General features: G+C 36.8%; 1 protein-coding gene across 7 annotated transcripts in view; it reads right to left on the bottom strand.

The window, feature by feature from the left end:
- The window catches only part of HECTD1 (HECT domain E3 ubiquitin protein ligase 1), a 112,684-nt gene that overhangs the window by 23,666 nt on the left and 72,085 nt on the right, over positions 1-16,933 (bottom strand). For 4 of the 7 annotated variants that reach the window (XM_050797822.1, XM_050797823.1, XM_050797828.1 and 1 more), the window contains 8 exons: positions 14,297-14,431; positions 13,228-13,367; positions 12,623-12,946; positions 11,279-11,445; positions 11,008-11,184; positions 6,335-7,171; positions 5,428-5,649; positions 794-927 (listed from right to left, as the gene is read on the bottom strand). In XM_050797822.1, coding sequence (XP_050653779.1) covers positions 794-927; positions 5,428-5,649; positions 6,335-7,171; positions 11,008-11,184; positions 11,279-11,445; positions 12,623-12,946; positions 13,228-13,367; positions 14,297-14,431 — 2,136 coding nt within the window. The remainder of the gene's footprint in view (positions 1-793; positions 928-5,427; positions 5,650-6,334; positions 7,172-11,007; positions 11,185-11,278; positions 11,446-12,622; positions 12,947-13,227; positions 13,368-14,296; positions 14,432-16,933) is intronic. The other 3 variants (XM_050797824.1, XM_050797827.1, XM_050797829.1) reach the window with 3 other exon arrangements.

The following is a 16,933-nucleotide window of genomic DNA, read 5'->3' as shown; positions in this document are numbered from 1 at the left end:
ACATGTGTGCGTGCGTGTGTGTGTGTGTCATTCTGTGGCTCAGGCTGGAGCGCAGTGACCCAATTATAGCTCACTGCAGCACCAGCCACTGCACTGGCGAAGTTCATGCACGTGTGTGCGTGTGTGTGTGTGTGTGAGATTCTGTGGCTCAGGCAGGAGTACAGTGACGCAATTATAGCTCACTGCAGCACGAGCCACTGCACTGGCTAAGTTCATACACGTGTGTGTGTGTGTGTGTGTGTGTGTGTGTGTGTGTGTGTCATTCTGTGGCTCAGGCTGGAGTGCAGTGACCCAATTATAGCTCACTGCAGCACGAGTCACTGCACTGGCAAAGTTCATACACTGCGTGTGTGTGCGCGCACGCGTGAGCACGTGTGCGTGTATGTGTGAGATTCTGTGACTCAGGCTGGAGTGCAGTGACACAACTACAGCTCACTGCAGCCTGGAACTCCTGGACCCAAGTGATTTTCTCCCTCAGCCTCCCAAGTAGCCAGCACTACAAGTGTCAAAGTGTGGGACCACAGGCATGAGTCCTATACCCAGCCTAATTTCACACACTTTTAAGCCTGTTAAAACATCATGTGACATTCTATAGTTTTTCAAATATAACCAATTTATTTTCTTTAAGTGGAGAATCATAAATGCTCAGATTAAAACTGCCTTTCTTAACCACATTTTTTATACTGCTGCCACATTTCCTTGCTTCGAAGTCTGATTATGACTTAGCTTTTCCTTTCTTCATTTCAACTATTAACAACCTATCTTTGTGAAGACAATGGGGTACTCTCTCTACCATAACCTCCTCGTATTCTTGGTCCTCCTGATTGTCATCTTCATTCTCATCATCTTCTTCATCTGGCTCAGGTAAGTCCTCATCATCATCGAGCTCAGCCAACAGCGTACTGGCACGGCAGCTATCAAGGAAATCTTGAAAACAAAATCCACAACCTTATGTCAATACAATTAAGAAAGTGTAACAAAGGAACTTTATATTTTAAGTTTTTACAAAACGAAAGTTCAAAAGGGACAAGTGTTGCGTTCTGCCACCACATACAAGATGAGTACAGACACAACCATGAAAAAAAAAAAGGGATAAAGGACAACCATAAACTAAACCTGAATTACAAAATCATAATATAAAAGGATAACCATTTGGACTATTTAAAAAACAACCACCAAAAAATAAACCTTTACACCAGCCCAGGCGACAGTGCGAGACTCCGTCTCAAAACAAAAAACAAAAACAAAACCCAAAGAAACCCCTATCATCATTCTCTGAATAAGTCCCAGGAAGCAGAACATGTTAGAAAAGAGAACACTTTGGAGTTACTCATTCCTCGAACAAATACTATGTGCCAAGCACAGTGTTAGGCACGAGGTATATAAAGTTGCAAACAAAGAAGACACGGTCTGAGTCCCCATGAAGCTCACAGGGAGAGACACTGATCTGGTAGGTTACTCAAAAACAATGGCTACTTAAGATAATGCCTATTTACTATGGAATAATGTATGTGGCATCTTTCATATTATCCATATTATCTAGCACATAAGGAAGTTCAAAATAACTTGAATCACTTTAATCTCCTTCCTTCTTAGAATCTCTTGCCTTCAATGGAGACTGGGTCAAATTACATTGTCCTGCATAAATGAAGATGCTGACAAACTGTTCTTCATAAAAACTGCAAAAAAGAGGACTAAACGGATTAAAACAGAAGTTTTTACTGGATCTGGAAAAAATAGTCAAATATAATATCAGAACGGCACAAAGGATAAAAAACAAAATACTTTATATTGCTAAAGAACATCCAGAAGACAATTTATAGTTACTCAGAAACTTACAGACCACTGAACCAATTAGTTTTTAGTCCAATAATTACACAGGACTAAACATTCAGTGCCTTTTACTGGATGGCCAGTAGAAGAAGTCTGCCATTATATTTAATTAGTTTCTAAGGGTACACATTTTTTTTTTTTTGTAATCAACTTTCTCAGGTTGAAAGGTCTACATTTTTAAAACATTGTAATGCTTTGAAATCAGAATGTATCTTACAAACAATGGCAAGTCAGAATTAAATTGCAACATTTTTAACCTTAGCAATATAAAAAAATTGGTGTGTCTTACAATCAAAGGCATCTTAAATTTGATAAAAATATGTTACCCTTTAACACTTGTAAGGAGCCACCTGCAATTTAGGAACTGGTATGATGTGGTGATACACAAAATAAATCTATTCCACTCTATTTATCTTTTAAGAAACATAATCTAACTTCATATATTGAAATTCTATCTCTGATGTGTTACAACTGACTGATGTCCATTTTTTCTTTCTCATCTTCCCTTTTTCACCAGCATTAAAAAGCTCTATATTTGACACATGTGACCACATCATAGAATGAAATGTCTCTCAAAACACAACATGTTATGATATTCGTGCCTGTGGTAAGAGAAAAACCACAAAACACAGTAAAAGTTTACACGGCATATACAGATGGTATAAACTGATGTTACTCTGATCCTTCACCCCAGCAGTCTTAAAGTGTCTACCAGCTTTAACAATATAAAAAAGAAATCTTCTATCATATGTTCTCACTTATAAGTAGAAGCTAAACCTTGGGTACACATGGACATCAAGATAGGAACAGTAGACACTAGTGACTCCAAAAGGAATCAGGAGTGGGCAAGGACTGAAAAACTTCCTATTGGGTACTATGTTCACTATTTGAGTGACAAGATCAATATAAGTCCAAACCTCAGCATCACGCAATATATCCCTATAACAAACCTGCACATGTATTCCCTGAATCTAAAATAAAAATTACATTAAATTTTTTTTCATCACCTCACAATAAATTTTTTTTTGAGACAGAGTCTCACACTGTCCCCCAGGCTGGAGTGCAATGGCACAATCTTGGCTCACTGCAACCTCCGCCTTCCGTGTTCAAGAGATTCTCCTGCCTCAGCCTCCCAAGTAGCTGGGTCTACAGGCGCCCGCCACCATACCCGGCTAGTTTTTATATTTTTAGTAGAGACGGGGTTTCACCATATTGGCCAGGCTGTGATCTGCCCACCTCGGCCTCCCAAAGTGCTGGGATTATAGGCATGAGCCACTGCACACGGCCAACAATAATTTTTTTTAAGGCTGGTCAAACCTAACAACAAAATTTAAAAGTCAATCAGTAGTTCTAACTTTTTTTTTTTTGGAGACAGAGTCTTGCTCTGTCACCCAGGCTGGAATGCAAATGGCACAATCTTGGCTCAATGCAACCTTTGCCTCCCAGGTTCAAATGATTCTGGTGCCTTAGCCTCCTATGCAGTTAGGACTGTAGGCGTGGGCCACCACACCTGGCTAATTTTTTGTACTTTAGTAAAGAGGGTTTCGCCATGTTGCCCAGGCTGGCCTCACACTCCTGACCTCAGGCAATATGCCCACTTCAGCCTCTCAAAGAGCTAGGATTACAGGCGTAAGCCACAGCGCCCCGCCAGTTTACTCTTCCCTCCCCACGATCATCTTTAACTTCCCATGACCAAGAACTAATGCTTGAAGTGAACATAATAACAAATGAGTAGAGAGGGGCACAGGGCCACCATGAGAAATAATAAATCAGAAAACAGTTTATGCAATCAATTTATAACACTTTGGTGTAATAATCACCATTTTGCTACACATTTGTTTGATAAGAAAAGCAGAAACAGAAATATAACGACTTTCTTAAAACTTTGGAACATCATATCAAATTCTTGCTATGAATTAGGAGAGGCTATATTCTCACAAAAATGAAGAAAACATTAAAAAGGAGGTATACACAAAATAGCACTTTAAAAATGTATCTTCATATAAACTTTGTCTTTAAAATTATTCCCAATTTTTTTTTAAAGAAAAACAGGCAATATGATCAAGGATATATGGTAGAGGGTATTCCAAAACAATAGGGATGGAGTGCAATGTTTTGGAAAGCAATTCAGTAATTATTATTTTAGGCATTTATCCTAAGGAAATATACTAAAATACAGTACAAGAAAGTTCATTCATAATGATGTTTATGGTAACGAAAAAGTTTTAACTTAAATATAAAAAATTGATAATTTATTAAATGATCATACAGTGAAATATTTGACAGTCATTTCAAATGTTACAGAAACCCATCCAACATATGTGAAAATGTTTTCACAATGTATTGAGTGAAAACAGCTGGCAGAAAAGGATATGATCCTTTTTTGTTAAAAAAGCAAAATCATACATCAAATGATATACATCAAATGATTAACAGTGGTTGTCTCTGGTAGGTGGGGACTAGACGATTTTAATTTTCTTCTAGTTTCTATTCAGAGCATTATTTTTCTAATAAGATAAAATAAGAGAAATAGAAACACAGACTGTATCTTAACTGAATCAAATACATCCCTTTGATTACAACATGGAAGCCATAAGGCTGTTACTGAACTTTCTGAATAAAATTTAATTTGCAAGAATCATGTGTTACCTAACTAAGGAATTATTTCCAAAAGTCTTTGATAACAGCATACAAGGAATATCATTTTACAAACCTTATGAATCTATTACAGTTCTTCTCTCAGTAATAAGAGTGTCAAATCACTTTATGGTTCTTCCATTAAAACTTCTTTTGTGACAAAAGGCAAAAAAAAAAAAAAAAAAAAAAAGACACATAAAGTCCCTAGATCTACTTCATGTATAATCAGATAACTGCAATTTTTTTAAAAATATTTTTTCAGAGACAGGGTCTAGCCCTGTCACTGAGGTTGGAGTACAGTGGCATGATCACAGCTCAGTGTGGTCCTGAACTTCAGAGCTCAAGTAATCCTCACACCTCAGCCTTCTGAGTAGCACGACATCACACCTGGCTAATTTTCGGGGTGTAGGGGTGGTAAAGATGGGGGGTCTATGTTGCCCAGACTGGTCTTGAGTTCCTGAGCCTCAAGTGATCCTCCCACCTTGGTGTCCCAAAGTGCTGGGATTATAGGCGCGAGCCACCACATCTGACCAGGTAATTTTTTTTTGAGACAGAGTCTTGCTCTGTCGCCCAGGCTGAGTGCAGTGGCGCGATCTCGGCTCACTGCAACCCCCACCTCCCGGGTTCAAGCAATTCTCCTGCCTCAGCCTCCCGAGTAGCTGGGATTACAGGCAACCACCACCACGCCCAGCTATTTTTTTTATATTTTTAGTAGAGACAGGGTTTCACCATGTTGGCCAGGCTGGTTTCGAACTCCTGACCTCATCATCCACCTGCCTCAACCTCCCAAAGTGCTGGGATTACAAGCGTGAGCTACTGCGCCTGGCCCAAAGATTACATATTTATAAGAAGAGAGAATAATTCTCTTTAAACAAAAGTTTAAAATATCAGGAGAAAACATAATAAAAGTATCGTTATTTAAGTATCTAAATACTTCAATTTTAAATTATAACTTACCATATAAGGAATATTCTGCTTCCTGACCTGTGTCACTCTCACTGGAAGTTGATGTGAGGCTGGTGGTTAAAGTATTACTTAATGATTGACCAACTGATAAAACTGTTGTTGCTGTAGCTACATTGCTGCTGCTAGTAACACTGGACGTTGACATAGTCACTGTTGATGTAGTACCAGGTGTGGTCAAATTAGGGAAACTCTGAGCACCCATAAGAGGAGAAGCTAAAGACAAAAAATGAAGCAAATCAGTACAAATAGGTGAGACTGTAGAAACCTTACAAAAACCAAGTTTTATATTTTTTAAAGAGTGAGGTCATAAAACACACTAATAATAAAATGGTTCCTGAAAAGCAACAACTTTGGGAACCCAACTGAAATCCAACTAAAAATTCTTTTTATAGCACTATTATATTTTTAAATATTATGCCTAACTTTTTTAAAGAAATGAAACAAGCAATGAAATAATTCCCAATGTATTTTCCAAGGGAATTATTTTGACCTGTAAGCAGCTTAAATTGGAATTTAACTTTCAGAAGCTAAGATCAATGCAGAGTCTAAATAAAAGCTATACTTACATGATGCTTTGGTTTCACTGCACTATGATAACATTTAATAGTCATCTATTTCCTCATGCAACTTTGCTTAATGATGTATCATAAAGGAGTGAAAATCAGAAGTATTGTTTTATCCTTCTAGAATAAGAGGTTCTTTATCACACCTAATCTGAATTCTGAAAATATTATGATTCTAGAGAACTTAACTTCATATTCCTGAAGTGCTAAATTTGATGTAGCTTTATCTAATATGGTTAATGACCTAGTTAAAAACTGCAGCCAGAACAAGAGACCCTACTTTGCATCCCTCCAAGTGGAAAAAGCATTGGTTCCAGAAGGAAAAGCTCACTTACTTGCTGTGCTCATCACATTCCTCCCCAAAGTATTAGTGTTGTTATCACTGCTGCTTCGGCTTAGATTCATGTTGTTCGTGGCATTAGTCCGTGCTATGTTTGCCACTCTCCTTACAAAACTCTCCAAGCTAGATGTTTCTCTTGAGGACAGGTTAGGTACACTTGCACTAGAGCTCATAGGGGCCCCAGCAGCCAACAAAGAACTCACTGACAGTCTGTTACTTGCTGAAGAGCTAAGAGGTCGTTGTGAAGCTGCTTCTTTATTAGTTAATTCAGATACTGAACTAACATCAGGAGAACTAACACTGACAATTCCCATGGATATTGCACTAGACTCCCCAGGAGTACGAACAGAACTATCGGGGCCTAACTTCCTTTCAGCATTTTCACTTCCCGTCTCCGCTGTTAAGGTGCTGGTGCTTGCACTGGAAGACGACCCTACTTCTGTTTGAGGGACGTTTTCAGCAGAAGAAAGAACAACAATTGGTTCATGGACATCAGCTCCTGAAACTATACTGTGTTCCATTACAATTTCTGATCTCCGTTCCGTTTTGGTCGAACCCAAGCTGATGTCGCTGCTACTGGCCACGCTACACACAGAACTGCTGCTTCCTTTTCTACTTGAGGAGCCTGCAGCAGCAGATGTCTTGTCTGGACAGTTGTTTTTCACCAAGCTGCTCCATGATTGCGTTGTGCCTGAAACAGTGGATGAAACAGGTTTGGGTGATGCCACTGTATCAGGGTCGTACCCTGGTGCAAGCTTGAGGTCAAATTTTCCTTCTGCGCCCATACGGTAAGAGTTTGAGCCACCAGCATCCCAGGTGACATCAATCCAGCCTGGAAAGGGACAGGAGTTTGTGAGACCCAGCAGAAAGCAGATAGGAGCGTGTCAGACAGTAGCTCCACAATACGGGATCAGCTTTTCATCAGTGCTGTCCTTTTCTGAATTTCTAGTCAATCAAGGTCTGCCAACTAAAATATATGTAAATTTTTGGACTCAATTATTTGACTATATGACTAGTTATCTGAAAGTCTATAATATTTAACTCTCATGACAAAAATATTTTAAGGACAAGAAATATGTACTGTATACAAGGGTTTCCAGGAAATGTTTAAAATTCTTCCTTTTATTTCCCTTATTTCTGAACTATTCAGTCTATGACATTTATAAGCAATGTAAAGGTCATGTTTAAATCTACTGGGTTGTTTTTCATTTTTAAAATTATTTGATTTTTAGAGATGAGGTCTTGCGTTGCCCATGCTAATCTTGAACTCCTGGGCTTAAATGATCCTCCCACCTCAGCCTCTTGAGTAGCTGGGATTACAGATGTGAGCCACTGCACCTGGCTTGGTTACTTCTTAAATGGAAGAACTGTTTAAGAAATTTTAAAAGATTGATATACGTGGTAAAATACTGCCACTTCTGCAAGTAAACACAATCTAGGTAAAAGTTTTTAAATTGCTAAGTATAATTATGTGTAGTCAAATTTTCTGTCTAGAAAAACGTGCTAGCTTACCATTAATTTCTTACCATTAATTTTGGCTAACCTCTCAAAATATTCATATATTACCACAGAAATTTTAGGTCACTAGCTCAAATAAAATACTAAAGTTAGCATTTCGGTTGTGTTCTCAAAGTTCAGTGGTTCCTTGGTCCTCTTATGTTAAATAATTAAGTTCAATAAATTTGAATAAGCACAGAAAATTCTAAAAAAAAATTTAAAGAGCATACTGAGCTCTTTTATTAGAAACTATCTGCTAAAGCTACTAACATGTACAGAACTAATGAGCATAATGATATTCAATTTATATATTTACTTGTAGTTGAAAAATAATATTCTTTTTTTAAAAAGGTAATGAATCTCCAAAAGCAAAAAAAAAAAAAGTCTATTAAAAGAAAATTAATATAAATTTTACAATCTTATTTTAGTGTTATAAGCTAACTATTTCAGGGAAAAACATAAGACACAAAAAACATTTTTTTAAAACTATAACAAGCCTTTATAAAGTTCTTACCCACACATAAAAGGGGCCCAAGTTCACATACACACCCATCCACACACCCAGATGCCCACCCACACATACACCAAGTTCATATGTTTATGCTGGCACTCAGAGGGAAATAATATTGAATTACCTGTGGGGATTATCTGCATGTGTTCTTTGAAAGGAAAAGTGACTGCCCCAAATCTACATAAGTAGCTTAGATGAGATTTTTCAATTGCCTCTATTGTTTTCTGTATGCTGAAATAATCTCTGAAGAACCAACATTTAACTATCTCTTCTGCTACACAGAAATGTGTGAGAAAAGAAGAAGGTTCAAAAACATAGCCCAATCTCAAATAAAAGTAACTTTTGTATTGTATTAATTGGCCCAAAAAACATACTCTCTCAACTCCTTCTATGCCCAAAAGATAGACAAAAAAAATAGAGTCAGTAACGACTAGCCATCATTAGAAATGGTTGGCTTAAGTATTTGAAAGCTAAGAACCCTCTCTGACATAGAGACTTAAAGGCATAACTTGATGGGAACGGCCATGTTGATTAGCCAAAACTAAATTTCTACATTTGTCAGATCAGCAAAAATAGGCCTTTCTTGAATGCTAAACCCTGAAATTTCTAGGCTACATGATTTGTTTTTCCCATCTGTGGCAGATAAAACAAAATAAAACAAAAAAAAAACACTCAAAATATTCAGATTTACATGTGAGCACTCTGTCATAAGGAGATGCCATACCTCACAGTTCAAATGTATTTTATAGATCAGTAACATTATACTGAAATGTAATTGCAACTTACTATGCAGCAAAAATGAATCAAGAAGAAAAATAACCTACAGTGTCTATTTACCTTTGTATAGGCAATTGCTTAAGTTACTCTGCTTTTAACATTTGTACTTCAATAAAATGCTTATGTATGTATAGGAATATCACAGTGCAAGATGCTGCTAGTCCAGGCACAAAGTATTAAAATTATTTTGTGAAGATTGGTGGTTGTATTAAAACTGTTGTGCCATTGTATCTCGGGGGAAAAAACAATATTCTAATTTCCCTATGCAATTGCTTCAGTTGACTCCATCCCGAGAAAAAAGAACTGCATTCACACGCCTCTAACTAGCCTCTTCTTCTCAAGTCACATACATCAAGGCCAAAACAATTACAGGAAATAGAATAACAACTTTTTAATAAGTATCATCAAGATGCCCAAAAAACAAGAAAATTTGAAATTTCTGAGTTGAATGGTACTACTGATGTCTCAACTATTACTGGTATTTATGAATTTTAGGTCACTGTAAACCTGTATGATTAAAATGATTTGCAATTAGGGCCTGATACTACATAAAAACATTTGGCAGTAAAATAATCCAAGAAATAGAATCTTAAAAGCAATATAATCAAAGGGTTTATTTGAATAAATAAATGTCTTTACCACATAACACATGAAATTAAATGTCAGTCATTCTCCTAAGTACTTAAAAGCAATATAATCAAAGGGTTTATTTGAATAAATAAATGTCTTTACCACATAACACATGAAATTAAATGTCAGTCATTCTCCTAAGTACTTTCACATTTATTCTAGCTCTTTAAATATGTGGTGTAAGTTGCCGGGCGTGGTGGCTCATGCCTGTAATCCCAGCACTTTGGGAGGCCGAGGCGGGTGGATCACCTGAGGTCAGGAGATCGAGACCAGCCTGACCAACAGGGAGAAACCCCGTCTCTACTAAAAATACAAAATTAGCCGGGCATGGTGGCGCATGCTTGTAATCCTAGCTAGTTGGGAGACTGAGGCAAGAGAATCGCTTGAACCCGGGAGGCAGAGGTTGCAGTGAGCCGGTATCACACCATTGCACTCCAGGGAACAAAAGCAAGACTCTCTCTCAAAAAATAAACAAAACAAAACAAAACAAAAAACAAATGTGCTGTAAGTTGAGAATATAAACATTTTACTTTTTTTAATGCTAAAAACTGATACAAAATTGATGAAAACAAACCTACTGATGTTTAGGCAAATTATCTGCTAATAAATCAACCTTATAGTTTGAAGAAAACAATTTGCCACTATAATTGCTTTGAAGTTAATAGCAATAAGTGGATGACTTTGCTAAACTTTGCAGCATCAGAGAAACTCGATTCACACAGCAATATTTACAAAACATGATAAACTCCTCCCAAAAAAGCAGGTAGGCTGAGAAACATTTTGAAACAATAATCTACTAACAGATAAAGAGACGATGCGTTTTGTTCCATGCTTTATTAAAAAATAGTTAAGTAAAAATGCTAATCCTTTTTCTTCTACATGATTTATGATACCATAAAAATTACTGCGTGATTCCTGTGACACTAACAAGATAAAGAAAAGCATAAGAAGTTAAAATAAAACTCACAGTAAGCTTGAAAATAAACTAGAGGGAAAAAAACCAGAAGTGTATCTTGAAGATACTCAACTTACACTAGGCTTGATCACTTCCAAAATATTACAAGTTTCTAGTCAAAACCCAAGAACTTAAAATTTTCCCTTATTTTCTTTACATTTTTTCCATTTACAATGTGATATCAACAGTTCTTCTAAACAGTGCTCATACATTTATGCAATTTATAAATTATCTTGAAAGACATAAGAAAAAACTTAACTACCCATTTTCTACACAAATGTGCTGAGCACCTACTCACCATTGTGCAGTTCTCCTGTGACAGTGCCTTCTCCCTGTGGGCTGCCATCCTGATCTCGCCATTTCCAATCCAAGCCTCTGATAACACGAGCTCCTGGAACCATGTATTTCAGAACCTGGGAGCGTACTAGACGTCTCTGCCGTCTAAGATTAGCTTCTGCTTCTTTAGCTGCTTTCCCTGTTAGGCAGAAATTGGAGAAATAAAAACCAAAACACTTTTTACAAAAGTAATTGTTTCAGTAAGTTAGAAAAGTCTCCTATCATCTCTTTACCTAGCTGATCTTCACATACTCCATTTACAGTGCCATAAAGTTCAAATCCAGATAGTGAGAGGTAGTGTGTCTGTCCACTGGCATTTTTCCCCATCTGTTTAATTCTCACATGTCTCCACCCTTGTTTCTCATCCTTTGGTGGATCAAGAGGCCAAGTTGCAGTTGACCTGTTAATATGTTAGAGAAAAAATTATGTAATATTTTAAAACAGATGAAAAAGAAATTCAAGATGGGGAAGATTTTTTATATAACAGAGACCTGTAGAAAAAATACACTAACTTTCATATTCACTCAACAGTTCATTACAAGAATCAAGAAATCAAGGGAAAAAAAGTAGTCAAGAAAACAAGTTAAAAATGAAACATTTAAATGTACGCTATTGATTTGACTCATAACATTAATGATTTATGATTAATATAATTCAAAGATAAAAGACAAAACGATGGGTGCAGTGGTGTGCCCCTGTTGTCTCAGCTACTTGGGTGGCTGAGGTGAGGGGAATCACTTGAGGCCAGGAGTTAGAAAGCAGCCAACATAACAAGACCCCATTCTCTTCACACACAAAAAAGAAAAAAGAAAAAAAAAAGTTTACAAAGAGTAGGAGAAATTCTCTTATGATGGAAAAAAGGACTTAAAAACGTTTTTTGCAAAGTTTTAAATAACGTATTAATATTTTGTCTTTAAAGCATGAAAAAGGGGTAAAAACATCACCTATTAATCCTAATGTTAAGAAGCTCCTCTCATACCATATCAAATGCCAAAAGCAATTTAAGTACATAATCTACTCCTTGATATGTGCCAAAATGTATAAATAAAATTTAGTATAACTAATATTTTAGAAGTTACTGACTTGTCTTTTAAAAACTAATTCAATACATAAAATTTAAGGATAGATAAAAATAAAAACATTTTAAGTCAGCCTTAATTCTACAACCAGCAATAGCCACTGCTAATATGTTGAACATTCCAAAGTATTACGTGATTATATGGAGAGTTGATGGAAAGCTTATTTCACTTGTGTCCATTAGTGTGCTCTGTGTGTGTGTGTGTGTGTATGTATATATAGCTATATACCAATTTTTAAAATATTCATAGCTTCTCAGCCTTTTGGCTAAGATCCAGTGTAAAATACTCAGCTCAGTTTTCTACTATTTAATCTAAACCTTTTGACAAAGTTTTAGTAAAGTTTCAAACTTTTAATGCCTGAAGTATCAAGTGATTTGTTTTTAGAAGGAAAATTTTGCTTCAATATTTCACAAAGAAGAGAGCTCTAGAGTATAAAATTATAAAAATAAACAAAGCTCTTTAGTGAGTTTTCCAATTTGCAAAGACTCCTCAACTAACCCTGGTTCATTGAGACTGCAGTCATCAACATGGGTATACAAAGAAGTCCAGTTCTGTCCATCTTTGGATACCTGGAAAACCCAATTTCTCAGTGCAGACCTTCCATAACCACGAGCATGACGAAGTGTATATGCTGATGGTATCACCCAGAGACCCAGATCTATGGCAAACCAGGCATTCTTATCATCATTGCTATGACAATTTAAAGCTGAATTATCACGACTTAGTATGTCTTCTAAGCGGCCATAAGGTAGATTTCTTCCTTCTGATGACGTTACTACTACAAGTCCATAGGCAGCTGGATTTACCCATTCATAAGCAGTTCTATACAAAAATAAAGAAAAATTAGCAAACAACAATGTTAAGATAATTGCATTTGCAGAAGGTTTTAAATATAAAAGTATATTAAGTACAATTCTAGAATTAGCAATTTAGACATTTTTTTCCTCATAAAAAGTAATTTGGATAATCTTAACTTCTACCTACAAGGCAAACTTCCTTAAACCACAGAATATTCAGAGTGTTAACAATTTTATTCTACTTCCTACAATTCTTTTACCAAGTGAATATGGTCACTCCAGCTTAAAGTAGAATGACTGACTTACTTTGCATTTGTTCCAATCCAGTAAATGATTCCATTTTCATCAAAATCATGCTGGTGCCGAAATATAAAATTTTGTCCTTCTCTTAATTTTCGAACAAAAACAAATGAAGATCGGTCAAAATCATACCACTGTTTTGCTACCTAAACCAAAGAAAATATGAAAGACAGTCACCTTAATAATGCTGTTTTCAAGCATGTTGCCTACTTTTTTCCTATCTCTTTAATGTGAATTGTTTTCTTTTATTATCACAAATGCTCATTTAGGCTGGGCGAGATGGCTCACACCTATAATCCCAGCACTTTGGGAGGCCGAGGCGGGTGGATCATGAGGTCAAGAGATGGAGACCATCCTGGCCAAAATGGTGAAACCCCGTCTCTACTAAAAACACAAAAATTAGCCAAGCATGGTGGCGGGCACCTGTAGTCCCAGCTACTCGGGAGGCTGAGGCAGGAGAATCACTTGAACCTGGGAGGCGGAGGTTGCAGTGAGCCAAGATTGTGCCACTGCACTCCAGCCTGGCAACAGAGTGAGACTCTGTCTCAAAACAAAACAACAACAACAACAACAAAAAACAAACAAAAAAACACAAATGTTCATTTAAAAATATGCAAAAAATATAAAGAAAAATAAAAAGTCCCACAACCAAAGCACCTTGCTATTAATAATCACAGAGTATTTCTTTAGTTTATTATTCCAATGGATAGAACAAATTCTTGATCATACTGTACAAAAACATTTTTCCGTTATCATTAGTCTTTATACATTTTTATGGCTATATGATATTCAAATTAACAGAAATAATTATACACAATTGTCAATTAAATTTAAATTTTTAATATGAATTATCTATTTAACATTAATTCATTGATTTGAATTAAGGTTTTTGTTTAGTATTTCAATATTACAAAATTATAATAAACATCTTCATGTAGAAATCAGTTCTAAAATGGAATTACTGGGCCAAAGTGTATTACCATAACTCTGGATATATACTTCCCAAATTACTGTTCTAAAAGGCTAAACCACTGCTCAGAATGCCTATTTCACCATGCCCTTGCCAGAAACTCACCATTTTCAAAAGGTACTGTTCCAGAGATTCAACTGTAGCCAAAGGTTCCATCTTCAACATTCTGCCAGTCCTGTCAATCAATGCAGTTTCACCAGGTGCACGTTCCAACCGAAATCGTAATCTCCTTGTAAGTATCTACACAAAAACGATCAAAATACTTTGGAAAACGTCTTGGTTTTTGTCTCAGAGTTGTAAAAAATGATATACCCTAAAACAACTGTGATGTATGAAGTATAAACATAATGGAACTATGAACAAATGTCTGTTTTCTATTAAAGATTCTTTTTTTTTTTTTTTTTTTTTTTTTGAGATGGAGTCTCGCTCCTGTTGCCCAGGCTAGAGTGCAGTGGATTGATCTTGGCTTACTGCAACCTCTGCCTCCCAGCTTCAAGCGATTCTCCTACCTAAGCCACCCAAGTAGCTGGGATTACAGGCACATGCCACCACCCTGGCTAATTTTTGCATTCTTAGTAGAGACAGGTTTCACTATGTTGGCCAGGCTGGTCTCAAACTCCTGACCTCAGGTGATCCGCCCACCCTGGCCTCCCAAACTGCTGGGTTTACAGGCGTGAGACACCACGCCCAGCCTATTTAACATTCTTTAGGCCAGGCATGGTGGTTCAGACCTGTAATCCTAGCACTTTGGGAGTCTGAGGCAAGAGGATCAATTGCTTGTGCCTAGGAGTTCAAGACCAGCCTGGGCAACACAGTGAGACCTCATCTCTACATATTAAAACAAACAAACAAAAAATTAGCTGGGCATGCATGCCTATAGTTCCAAGTATTGGGGAGGCTAAGGTGGGAGGATCAACTGAGCCTGGGACACAGAGGGTGCAGCGAGCCAAGATCATGACACTGCACTCCAAAAAACAACGCTACAGGAAAAGATACTTTTATAAAAAGGCCACTGAGTAAGTTACAGTGGCTATCAAGAAAAAGATAGTTAACTTCCTAGAATTTCTAAACAACTTCAAATACACAACAATTTAAACAAACTTATAAAACTTTTTAACCAAAGTGACTTATAACTCACAATTTTCCAGGTAAGTTTTTGAAAAGTAGCTAATTGGCTTACTCCGCTAGAATATATTCTACAGGATAAGTATCCCTAATCTAAAAATCTGGAATCTTGAAAAGCTCCAAAATCTGAAACTTTCTGAGCACTGACATGATGCTCAAAGGAATGTTCACTGGAGCATTTCAGATTTTGGACTAGGAATGCTGAATCGGTAAGTATAATACAAATATTACAAAATCCAAAAAGCTTCTCGTTCCAAGCATTTTGGATAAAGAATACTCAACCTGTATGATCAAAGGCTAATAAACTTTAAGAGATGCAAAATAGTTTTTAATCCAATACATTTTAGTAAGCAACAAGCACAGGACTAGCAATTTTAGGTAGTTTCATTTCTGTACAAATCTTAACTAATTCCTATAAAAACAATTAAAGATTTGTATGTGCATTTTGGTAGTTTTAGACAGCAAAATCACCAGAGAGCACATTCCTGGCCTTCCTCTCTTTGGATCTTGCACAATCTCCTGAAGTGAAAAATGCATAATAAAAGGCATTGGTGCACTGTCTTTGAGACTTATCTCCAACTCATCCACTTACCAGAAACAAAGCTTAAAAACGATGGACCAAACAGTCCCCCTTACCCCGGTTATTCTGTCTGAAACAAAACACAAAGTAGCCCTCTACATCTTTTACATATAGAATATCAGGTGCAACTACTGCACTGTAAAACTCCCTAGATAAGCACTCCAGTTTGGGAGTCTACTGGCACTGGTAACAGTACTGGGTTCTCAGAGGTATGGCAAGTTTTGTTAGCTTTTCATTGCTTTGGCATATATAGATCCTCAGTCACTCATTGAAGGCTATTATTTAAAAGAAACTATTCCATTCAGTAGAATGCAGAACAAAATTCAAAGCAGAAGGCCTTGCTAGGAAACCCTTAAGAAACCCACAAAAAAAAGTGATAAAAGTTCTGGGCTAGGATATTAGTAAAATGTATTGTTTGTTTGCCTCTAGATCCCAGCTACTAAAGAAAAGAATAATTGAATGAATGAGAATATAAATAGGAAGTTACATATTATATACAGATATACATATATGGGGAGGAGGAGGGAAGGAAAAGAAACAGGCTATGAAACCATGTGGCTGACAGGACTAGTGAAGACTTGGGCAATCTGACTCTAACCACTGACATCAAGAAAGACCTGAAAAAAATTGTGCTTAAAACATCTTGACGTTTTTTCTTATGCTTACAATATAGAGATAAGGAAGGCACTTGCCATGGTCTGAATGTCTGTGTCCCCGCAAAATTCACGTGTTAAAACTTAATCCCCAGTGCAGTGATGTTGGACGGCGGAACTTTTGGGAGGGCTCTGCCCTCATGAATGGGATTAGTGTCCTTTTAAAAGAAGCCTGAGAGATTTTGTTCATCCCTTCTACCACGTGAGGACACAGCTAGAAGGTTCCATCTAAGAGGAATAGGCCCTCACCAGACACCAAATCTGCTGGCACCTTGATCTTGGACTTCCCTGCTGCCAGAATTGTGAGCAATTAATTTCTGTTTATTAAGTTCGCAGGAATTTTGTTACAGCAGCCCAAATGGACTAAGACAGAACTGACTCATA

The sequence above is a fragment of the Macaca thibetana genome, chromosome 7, assembly GCF_024542745.1.
Source record: "Macaca thibetana thibetana isolate TM-01 chromosome 7, ASM2454274v1, whole genome shotgun sequence".
In the NCBI taxonomy this organism is placed as follows: Eukaryota; Metazoa; Chordata; class Mammalia; order Primates; family Cercopithecidae; genus Macaca; species Macaca thibetana.
The sequence above is the reverse complement of the archived record's forward strand: the minus strand, read 5'-3'. Positions and strand labels throughout refer to the sequence as shown.